Below are 11,114 nucleotides of genomic sequence, written 5' to 3' on the forward strand. Positions count from 1 at the left end.
ACATATAAATATGTATTTTATTTGTTACAGGTAGCATTGCGATACCAGTGCGATTCACGTGCCGTATCGGGAGTGCCGTGTAAAGTGTCGCGCGTCGGGTGTGTCGTGTGAAGTTTTGCGTATCGAGAGTGCCGTATAAAGTGTCGGGCGATCGTAATTATTCGTGTTTTCGCAAATGTCGTGAGTGCTACGAATGACGGTCGACCAAGAGAGGAGGAGGAGGCCCGGGGAGGCATCGGGCGACAGCAGGGCAACTATGAGGTATGCAAAATAAAAACATTTTTTTAAACTGCATTGACAACACCGTATACACACACACATATACATAATTTGAATTTTTTGTTTTCAGAACAATGTGCTGTGTACTACAACTCCGCTATTGCACGTATCGGTGAGTGAGAAATTGTTTATCTTATACTTAGATTACGACACGTCTCTTTTCAATATTTTTTCTTATCGAACGGAGGACTATTTTATTCTTGTTTTCCGTATTTTTAAACGCGCCCCTTCATTTTATAATGAGTTATAATTGTTAGGGGCAATAATTAATTTTTTCGAAATTTTAGAGTCGCGATTTAGATATCACAATGTTAGGTCATGACACGTCCTTTTTTAATATTTTTTCTTATTGAACGAAGGATTATTTTATTCTTATTTTCCCGTATTTTTAAACGCGTCCCTTCATTTTTTAATGAGTTATAATTGCTAGGGACGATAATCAATTTTTTTCGAAATTTTAGGTTCTAATATAGTACAAAATAATTCAATGTCGAATATTTTATCCCCTGAATTTTAAATTAATAATCGATTGTTCGAATTAATTTATTAAACGATCATTATATCATGATTTTTCAATACCTGAATTACTCAAACTCGATTATGTTATCGCGCACTTTTGATTCGAAGACAATTGATAAATTATTTTTGGATCGGCGAGGAATAATATATAAATTATAACAGAAATAATTATAATTAAGTATCGCGCCCATATAAAGATTGCAATAAAACGATAATTTATAATTTCTTCTATTTGTTTCTTACTTGAGAAATACATATAAATCGTGCGAAATAATTCATAATAACCATCGATATGAATTTCAATTGCGGAAATTAATTAATTGCGCGGGTCGATAATTTTAATAATTATTAGACAATGTTTGGCGTCTTTGTATCTCTGACGATTGTGTCTCAAGAATGTGATAACAGACAAAACAGCTCGCATTCCTATATACCTTCCCGCGCGAGTCTCGCCGCGTGAATGAGACAAGGTTTCGGCGCGTAACATCAATGGTATGCGAGCCTGATTGTGAGTGTGCGTGGTGGGGAAAGTAACGTAATAAGAGAGTTAGCTATCTATAGACAAAATTCGACATTCATTTTTTGTATACCGTATGTTATACAAATTTTATAACACGCTATCATTTGTGCAGCGTGACTCCACCCTTCTTTACGCATGTCGTCATATTGTTTCTCGATATTGCGATAAGTATTTTAAAGAATGCGATAGTTTTTTACACTTTTTTTTATATAATTGACACAACGATTCGTAATGTATCGAATCGCATCGACGATTTGTCGAATATATTTTGCACGATTATATAGAGAATCGATATAAAGTAGTAATTATTGTTTTATTCAAATTAAATACATATTTGTGATATTCATAATATAACAAATATGTATTTAATTCTAATTTAGATTATATTTCGCATCGTGCTTTGAATTTATTATAATTTAAATTATTATTTTTGGATTAAGAACGAATAGTATATAAATTGCCAAATTACAAAACAAAATTCAAGCATACAACGAAAAAAACTGATAATAATTCTTCATTAATAATACATTTATTTCGATCTTGAATATATTGCGCCTGCAATGTTGAGTTTTGATTTTATATTTGCAAACAGTCCATTACGCGTCTTAATTAGCTGTTAATTTGATTAACTGGATGAAAATGACATTATCACATTTTCGGATTTTTCGATTATTATCAAAACGTCTTGAGTTGGATCGAACGGCTTGATCGAAATCTATTACGCGAATAGTTAGCAAAGCAAGAGTTTTCTAAAAAATTCTATAGATATTTATCATTAATTAATTAAATTATATAAATAAAATTTAATTTCTAAATTTATTAGTACGGTTAAAAATAATGACTATTATTATATATGTATAATTACATTTGGAAATATCATTAAAGAAATGAAAGTTATATTTGATATCTTCGAATCTCTTCATATAAAAATATAATATAAAAATATTAAATGAATAAGCAGCGATCAACGTATATCCAATGGATCAAATGTTTAGAAATATAAATCTCTGATGCGTATATATAATTTATGGTAATATATGAAAAATATTTAATGCAACATATACATATATAAAAGATAGTAGAATAAAACTTATTAATATTTAGTTTATCAAAGAGCTTAATTGTTTATCAATTTATAAATAGTTAAAGCTCTCATCTCTTTAATTTATCTCGACAAAAAAGATAAACTTTAAATGTAGTGCATAATATTGTTGATATGCACATATGAATGATTCGATCAAAGGTTTCGATTTCTTTCGAATTAACAATAACTATAGTAGCCGATATAGGGTGCGACGATGTATATAAAGGCCGTGAGGACAGTTTGCTAATGCAGTTAGTCAGTAGTCTCGATATACAACAGAATGACAGAGGTGCAAGGGAAGTCGCGTATCGCCATTATTGGAGGCGGTTTGGTGCGTGAGATTGTATCGGAAGAATACAATTTTTATTACTTTTTTAATTCGATATTGCTACGAGAAAGACGTGAAAGGGAGAGACACTATTGTCTTCGTTGCAGGTTGGAGCATTAGCCGCGTGTTTTTTCGCTAAAAGAGGTCATCAGGTAGTCATTTATGAATATCGGACAGGTAAAGAACGCTCTGAAAATTTTATTAAAATCTCGTAGCATTTTCGTACAATTACTGATCTTACAATTTATCGTTAAAATTAATATATCCTTTCGTCATTCATTATAACAGCAATAAAATGCATCGCTATGCAAGCTCGCGTGACACTTTTTTTATTAATATAATTAATAAAATACGTTGATAAAGTTAGCTGAACGATATTCTGGAGAGATCATATACATATATATAGTTGCAGTTTAACGAAATGTTGAATATTAAAATATTTCCTGGATTTTTTATAATTTACAACAATTCGATGATTTCGAATCTTGAAATCTTTAGATTTACGAATGGAAAATTCCTCTGGTCAAAGCATTAACTTAGCGCTATCATTTCGTGGCCGAGAGGCCCTAAGGGCGATCGGTCTCGAGGATATTGTGATAAAACAGTACGGTACTTCCATGCGTGGTAGAATGCTCCATGATGAGAACGGCAATCTGAAAGAAGTTTTGTACGATAGTGTCAAGGGAAATGTGAGTTTATTACTTCGAACTATCTTCGCGTATATCGTTTACACGTTTACGCGCATTGATACGCTAATTATTTATTTTGCAGTGCATCTACTCCATTAGCAGGAGACGTCTTAATATAATTCTATTGGACGGTACGATTATTTTTTACAGTAGTGCAGATGTAAATTTAAATAATTTATCAAATAATTTTTGACGGTATAAAAGACATAGCGGTAATTTTACATAAAGAAATAAATTAAAAATGCGGAATAAAATTGTTGCATACAAAATTTTTCGTACTGTAAAAATAGTCGAAATTTGAAAATTAAATACAATATATTCCTTTTAGTATTCTTTTATCCCCGGAAGTAGTAAAATTAGTTTCGAGCTTTACGCAAATTCTCTTTAGCCAACGGTTGTTTGACTATCTTTACTGAGGAGAACTTAAATAAAAATCGAAACTAGTTTCATTGCAAAAATGAAAAAATACTAAAAAGTATGTATTGTAAGTATTTTTTATGAATAATATATCGGTTTTTTTCTCTCTTAATGGATTTTTTTACTTGTCATTTATTTTTTTTTAAATACCGCATCTCTCAATTATCTCAATTATCTCGCAAATTACTTTAATTATAATAAAACCGAACAAGAGCTTCTACTTCTGTGTGATATCCGGTGACGTCGTGAGCGTGAAACCGCAAAAATTCACGTGTATCGTCTTACTTGTGACACCCCTTTTTCGTAACGTAGACTTAAGTCACGCGAGTATGATATCGAGTAACCATAGTTCGATACAAAAACTAATTCAAGTAAGCAATTTGAATCTCATTCTGTCGATTATATTTTATCGATAGCCGCGGAGAAATATCCAAAGGTGCAAATCAATTTCAATAAAAAGCTCGTGGATGCCGATTTAGAAAAGGGAAAAATGACATTCTTAAAGTGAGTGAACAATCGTGGCTAGACAAGCGAACATTTTTACCCCACTTAGCTGTATCTCTTGTTTTTAGTGTAAAAACGGGAGGGATGGAAAATGCGGAAGCTGATTTGATAATTGGTGCCGACGGTGCGTACTCGAAAGTACGTAAAATTATGGCTAAAAGACCGCTCTTTAATTGCGCACAAACGTATATCGAGCACGGATACGTAGAACTTTCCGTGCCGTCTGGAAAAAATAACGAGGTGAGCATCGCCAAATTAGAGTAGCAGGATAATTGCAAGTAAATCGAATTCGTTTGATGTATAAGGATTTATATAAATGTTTTTTATTTAATCTGTAAAAAAAGTTTGCGATGAACGGTAACAATCTTCATATTTGGCCGCGTGGTGACTTTATGATGACCTCGCTGCCGAACGAAGATCACACGTTCACCGGCAATTTGTTCGCTCCGTTCCACGTGTTAGAAAAACTGAAGACACCCGTGACGTTGTTGAAATTTTACGCCGAGCATTTCCCGGATCTTTTGCGATTAATTGGCGAGCAAAGTTTGGTGCAACAGTTTTTCGAGAAAGAACCGCAAACGTTAATATCGATTAAGGTTAATTTCCATTTTATTAACACATAGTCGTTCGACTCATTGACTTGGATAAATAGAATGTAGCATCCGCGTTTGTGCATCTTGCAGTGTAAACCTTATCACGTTGGGAAAACTGCTCTAATAGTTGGCGATGCAGCTCATGCGATGGTTCCTTTTTACGCTCAAGGAATGAATACTGTAAGTGATTTTTATCGAATCGATAAAACAATTTTATCGATTACTTTTCATCGCGATATTTCAATGCTTGAAGAAGAAAAATATAATGCGATAAAAAGACATCTGCGGAAAAAAAGAAAATAGGATATTCTTTCACAATATTTTTTATTCCGTCAGGGGTTTGAGGACATTTTATTGCTCGATGAATTAATGGAATGCTACAATTCGGACTTCGCTAAAATTCTGCCCAAGTTTTCGGAATTACGATGCGACGATGGCCACGCAATATGCGACCTCGCGATGTATAATTATTTGGAGGTTTATTTATCGTCACAATATTTACTGTCATGCGCATATCCGTTTGTCTGTAGATTTGAAAGAAATTGAGCATGTTTTCGCGTCTTTCAGATGAGAGATTTAGTGACGAGAAAATCTTTCCTTGTACGAAAATTCGTGGACAAGGTTTTGTACACGTTTATTCCCAATTCATGGATACCGCTTTATTCTAGCGTGCATTTTACTCGCATGCGTTTTCGCGACTGCATAGTCCATAAAGAATGGCAGGACAAGGTACGAAGAATAAGATAATGAAAATGATAATGTATAATAAAAAAGTCGTTCTAAAAAACGATTTCTTTTATTATAGGTATTAAGAGCGAGTCTTTGGTGTTCTGGAATTTTCGTTGTCGCCATTCTAGCTATTTCTCTGTCGCAAAGTACCATATGAATGCGATCGCTTGTCAAATGCTATTTATAAATTATAATCTAATAATAACAAAAATATAACTATTAACTACCTAAAAATCGTTTTTTATAAAAGATTCTTTTTTTTAATATTCTTATAAACACTATCGTTTATACGATTTACAACAATGACATTTTAGATTATTTACCTACGTATATTGCAATAATTGCAATATCTTCTATTATATTTATTTATCACTATTTTATAAAATTGAGCTTTGCATATTTTTACAAAAGAACAGTAATTTTTATATATTTTAATTATAATTCTCTTACGAAAATATTGGAAAACGACACAAATATTTGATAAGTATATAATACAAGAATCATGTGATTAATTAGTAAATTGTCTTACGTATATTCTTAAGTTTTAACTTAATAAATTTTAGCTTTACTTTTATCACGATTTTTTTTAGAATTTTTATATTTAAATTGAATCAAATGAATAATTAATATATATTAAATTATATTAAATATATATCTAACACCTTCTTCGAAATCTTTCGAATTTTTAAGAAAATAACAATTAGTCCCAGAAAATCTCAATAAAGCGAAACAAATTTGTAATTTAGATGATATCATCCGATCGAACGCATATCATAGGTTAATTTCGAGTGTAACTTTATCCGCATTTTTTATATAATTGTGTTTTTGAGTTTCGAAGAGCTCAATCAAGTTTTCCATAAATTTTTTGTGATATTCATCGATCTGCTCAGTTGTGGGTTTCTCTATTTTTGGCAACTCGAGAGGACTGCCAACTAAAATAAACAAAAAAAAACATTTTTAAAAAAATTTAACAATAAAAAGATGATAATAATAAGAGAATTGAATATACACATATGGGTTAATATGTGTATATTAAATTGCGAAATATAATGAGAACTTTACCGACTACGGTGAGAGGTAATCGCTTCGGAATAAGACCAAACGAATACTGGAAGAATCCTCTACCCGAAAAAATGACAGGCGCCAATCCTATTAAATTGCGAATGCGATTCTGGATACGTCTTAAAGTCGATCCTTCTGGACCGTATACTTGATCGTATAGATCCGTTTCACCAAAGGAGAAAACAGGAACTAACGCCGTACTGTAATAGTTATAAAATTATATTAATTCTGAATCGCGTTCAATGTTATCGTGTTTTCATACATCAAACTTCTCTCTTATTTTCCTTGACAAATAATTTATTCTATTACAAGTCATTATAAGTAAATATGTTTAAATGTATTCGAAAAGATAAAAAATAGCCAATTACCCATGTTTTAACGCTAGTTTCACGAAGCCCTTCCTCCTTTTCACAATGGTACGGTAAGTGCCTGGCGTAGATTCCATGGATTCAGAAGCACCGCCGACAATAAGTACCGTAGCTCTTCCGGTATGCGGGCTCTTTGGCGGTGCCGATAATAAATACTCGAGACTTTTCGCATTAGCAGCGCAGCAACCTGTACACGTTCGAGAAATATCATCTCTTAATTGATCGTGTTAATAAATGAGTATAAATCTATAAATGAATATGGTACTAAATAAGAGTTTAATATAAATTATTTTATCACACACACACACACACACAGTTAAAGATTTATAAAACTCGTCATTTTTACTATACGTTCTCACAATCTTTTCTCTCTCTTCGCGATACACAAAATTATTATTTTTACGATACATATGTTAATTTTTTCTTCTAAAATTATGTTTATCTTCTACACGACTCTTTTAATACGACTTTAAAAATGCATAACTATTTTTACGGACAAGAAATAGTATACGTTACCGTTTCAAGCTCTGATGTGACGCAAAAACTAGTATATATTGTACTGACATTAAAAGCATTCAATAGAATGTTACAAGATTTATCGTTTGTGAGATGAAAAAAATTCATTAAACAACGGTAAGAAATAATAAATACAAGCTATACAAAATTCTCTTACCTAAGGAATAAGGATATTCTCTGAATAGAGGTACTTTGAAATGTTGATCGAGAGTAGTTGGACGTATTTCTAGCCCGGGAAATAGTTTCTTACAACCTAGCACGTCCGTTCCAAATGAACCCATCACTCCGATTGACAAAATTCCATGAGGTACGGTTATAAAAAGATAAGACTTTGTCGGGTCCAGATCGACCGTTTTAACTAACTTCAAGGGAAAATAATTGCAAAAGTAACGCCAAAATACGCTCTTTCTCATCATATTTATACACCACTCACTGAAATGTAAGGTACAATTATTGTTTAAACATTAACGATTTTTATTTCAAGATAAATTTTCTTTTATCGCGGTTAAAGTACAATAGAGATTATACAACCTGTTGTACAGGTTTTATATAATCGTTCTGCGTTGAGTAATCTCGAGTTAACGAACGATAGGAGAAATTTTTTTTATTTATCTATACAGCACTTTTTTTTATCGCACTCTTTCTACCTCAGAATCGTTTCAAGATAAAGAAATGAGCAATTTACCTTCTGCCACCTTGATTGCAAGTGTCCCAATCGTAATACATCCAGAGAAAGTACAGTAGGACGAAGTAACGTATCGTTTGCGTGTAGAATAGAAGATAGGCCGTGGCGATAAATCCCAAAAAATCACCGAAAGGGGTGAAGAAAACCCATGTCGCGACCGCCAAAGTCTGCAGTCTTCTTTCCAGAGGTATGTTTAAAGGCGCGAATTTCACACCGAGAATCTCCATGTTTTTCGCCAAATTTTCGCGTGCCAAGTTCAAATCATCAGAGAGGATCCGTTCCTTTCCTTTTAGATCGCGATACTCCTCGCCCACAGCGGTCGATGGAAGCACTAGATTGCAAATTGTATTTCTTTTTTTTTTCCCCAATTTTTCTCTCTCTCTTTCGACGAGAACCGGTTGCGTCGCTTCGGCTGACTGGAGAACGGCACAACACGAACTGGCCGCTTTTATCAAATACACGCGCACGTACAAAGTCTATCTTTGATACGTGAAAGACGGACTTTGTATTTCTTGTCTATCTTCTCTCTTTGCATATATAATCTCAAATCGATTTACCTTTCTCAATTATTATCTTCGCGACAATCCATTACGTTCACGTTTGCTCGTTTTATATAACGTCTCGCGTTTTATGTAACGTACGCGACGAAGAAAGCGAAGAAGAGTGGAATGCGACGACCCTACTTGAATGCAAGGATCGCGATTGTATGTAAATTTACTTATACATTCAGAGGGAAATCGTACGATCGTCTTGAATAAGCAACGCGTTTCTATTTCGAACTTTAAGTGATTACGAAAGTACACTATTTCTACGCTTTCTCATAAGGAATTGGAATAATGTCAGATAGTATAGAGCCAGTCGCGACATATAAACAAATACTTTACAATACCTTAAGCGTCTTAATCGCTGCTAAACGTGTGTACATGTTATGATAGTTCCACTGCTGCGAATAAACCGTTATACTCTCTTTTAATGTTTACTATCTCGAGAGAGTTAGCAATCTTATCAATCTTATATAATATCAGTTTCGAGAGATACCAAAAAAACATGTGCGTGTATATCTTTATATCGTTGAATTATGATTTTTAATAAAAAAAATTGTTTTCAGAAGAATATAATATAGAATGTATTATATAAAAGATAAAGTTCAGCTGTAGGTAGACATATAATAATTTATAATTATTTATTTAAAAATTAATTATAATAAATTATTATATATAAAAATATTTATTATGCTATCAAATACCACGTTGAGATACGAGCTCACGAAGGAAGAATTCCGAATATTTATTCCAATAATGAGTAAAGATCGTCAGACAGACAGTGCGATTATTATTCTATCTCATGTACAAAGCGCGTATTGCGTTCATTGACTATTGTTTAGCTATATCAAAGATCATTATGCAAAAAATACTGGAATCATTGATTAGATTGGAATCATTATATCTACAGTTTTTGAGATGAAAAAACGTGTATAATGATGTTATTTATACGATGTTTACATGATTTGTATGATGTGACCTTGTTTTTTTTTATATATTCTACATATTATTAAGTATGGAAACGTTCGTTGAATCTCACGAATAACAGAGGAGGTTCCTATAACTATTGCGATTTAAAACAGTTTTTTAAATCCTTTTTATTTTAGATATGACATCAAATTTTTTTAAATTAATATAACGTATGGCTAGTTTAATTACTGACTTTCAATCATGTCAAATTCATGTAAAAGTCTCTGTTTATTTAAAAACAATTATGAATGAAAATCCGATTAATTGCTATGAATAACAAAAAAAAAAAAGAACTTAAAAACTTTCAATAAAACTTATAATTATAATAGCAAAGTAAATTTAGTAAAAAATTTTTAAAAAATTAAAGCAAAAACAGGCAATCTCGAAAAGGCAAAAAGTAAAAACTAATTATTCTTGTCTGAAATAGGACACTATTTTCGTACTCAAATTTCCTTCGACATTTGAACTACTCGAACAGTCGAGTCTTGGGACAAATTTAATCAATTAAACCTGCTTAAAATCATTTATTCCAAATTTTTTTTAAATTACTTATTCCAAACTTGATAAGTTCGAAACTCGAATGTTTGTATTTACAAACTGCTCGAACAGTAAAAACGCACTAATGAATTTGTTCGAAATATACTTCTCCGAAATCCATTTACTACCTGTAGATATCGTGGCCATCGTCACAGATGTATACGATTTTTCTCAGACAATCACGTTCTCCTTTGGTGCACACGAGGTAGAGGAACAACCAGGTAGATGACTGCTTCTTGCAGACAAAAATGCACGATGCATCCCACGATACAGAACGAATGGTTTATATTTGTGTAACGTAATGTAACAAAAATGTATTTATCTCTTCGACGTCTACCACAGAACGCATTCGGCACGGCGCCATGGGCCTTACTGTTGGATGTTGCCTGTAGGAATAGAAAGAGGATAACACGTGACGGACCTTGTGCGTGCGGATACGCACAAGGCGCCTGTCGGTATATTAGTCACTATTCCAATGTTCCAGGTTTTAAGGTAAACCCGGCTGACCACGTGTTTGGTCGCTGAACCATTAAAAGCGCGATCTTCAAAATGGTTGAAAGGAGAGACGATTCCTAGTTAAAATATTTTCCTTTATTCTCGATTAAAAATTAATGTAGAGATAAGTAATTGTGCAAGTTTTACAGTCACTTTGTTGAATTAAAATAGGATGAAATTATTCCATTTGATGTTTTAGCATTAGCACATTATTGCGAAATTGTCCAAAGAATTATTATGGATTCATAAGAGAGACTTATATACTAACACTTAGCACG

The 11,114-nt window shown here is 32.6% G+C and overlaps 3 protein-coding genes across 4 annotated transcripts in view; 2 read left to right on the forward strand and 1 right to left on the reverse strand.

Moving 5' to 3' along the window:
• The window catches only part of LOC145944576 (uncharacterized), a 67,723-nt gene that overhangs the window by 35,344 nt on the left and 21,265 nt on the right, over nt 1–11,114 (forward strand). The window contains exons 5-6 of the mRNA XM_083052980.1: nt 31–261; nt 350–391. Coding sequence (XP_082909106.1) covers nt 194–261; nt 350–391 — 110 coding nt within the window. The 5' untranslated portion in view covers nt 31–193. The remainder of the gene's footprint in view (nt 1–30; nt 262–349; nt 392–11,114) is intronic.
• On the forward strand, nt 2,666–5,862 carry Cn (Kynurenine 3-monooxygenase cn). Its single transcript, XM_083052975.1, has 11 exons — nt 2,666–2,733; nt 2,838–2,907; nt 3,229–3,419; nt 3,502–3,550; nt 4,253–4,340; nt 4,409–4,580; nt 4,685–4,936; nt 5,024–5,113; nt 5,270–5,410; nt 5,501–5,662; nt 5,739–5,862. The coding sequence occupies exons 1-11, from the start codon at nt 2,683–2,685 to the stop codon at nt 5,817–5,819; spliced, it is 1,347 nt and encodes a 448-aa protein (XP_082909101.1). The 5' UTR covers nt 2,666–2,682; the 3' UTR covers nt 5,820–5,862.
• Nucleotides 5,711–10,720, reverse strand: LOC145944574 (2-acylglycerol O-acyltransferase 2-A). Of its 2 annotated transcripts, none has more exons than XM_083052976.1 (6): nt 10,470–10,720; nt 8,294–8,624; nt 7,766–8,040; nt 7,093–7,279; nt 6,725–6,924; nt 5,711–6,594 (listed from the first exon to the last, which is right to left on the reverse strand). In XM_083052976.1, exons 1-6 carry the CDS (start codon nt 10,486–10,488, stop codon nt 6,434–6,436), a joined length of 1,173 nt encoding a protein of 390 aa, XP_082909102.1. In that variant the 5' UTR covers nt 10,489–10,720; the 3' UTR covers nt 5,711–6,433. The 2 variants fall into 2 exon arrangements, with proteins under 2 accessions (XP_082909102.1, XP_082909104.1); XM_083052978.1 differs by lacking the exon at nt 10,470–10,720 and adding an exon at nt 9,183–9,279.

The sequence above is a fragment of the Prenolepis imparis genome, unplaced genomic scaffold (genome assembly GCF_030444845.1).
Source record: "Prenolepis imparis isolate NDT839.2.m4 unplaced genomic scaffold, iyPreImpa1.0 SCAF_13, whole genome shotgun sequence".
Classification (NCBI taxonomy): Eukaryota; Metazoa; Arthropoda; class Insecta; order Hymenoptera; family Formicidae; genus Prenolepis; species Prenolepis imparis.

Excerpts from the sequence above, each read along its gene's own strand:
- Cn (XM_083052975.1), top strand. The coding sequence starts at position 2,683 with ATGACAGAGGTGCAAGGGAAGTCGCGTATCGCCATTATTGGAGGCGGT. Across the intron at positions 3,551-4,252 it reads TAATATAATTCTATTGGACG|CCGCGGAGAAATATCCAAAG; the intron begins GTACGATTATTT and ends TTTTATCGATAG. Across the intron at positions 4,937-5,023 it reads AAACGTTAATATCGATTAAG|TGTAAACCTTATCACGTTGG; the intron begins GTTAATTTCCAT and ends TGCATCTTGCAG.
- LOC145944574 (XM_083052976.1), bottom strand. Across the intron at positions 6,925-7,092 it reads AAACTAGCGTTAAAACATGG|TACGGCGTTAGTTCCTGTTT; the intron begins GTAATTGGCTAT and ends TAACTATTACAG. Across the intron at positions 6,595-6,724 it reads ATTACCTCTCACCGTAGTCG|TTGGCAGTCCTCTCGAGTTG; the intron begins GTAAAGTTCTCA and ends TGTTTATTTTAG.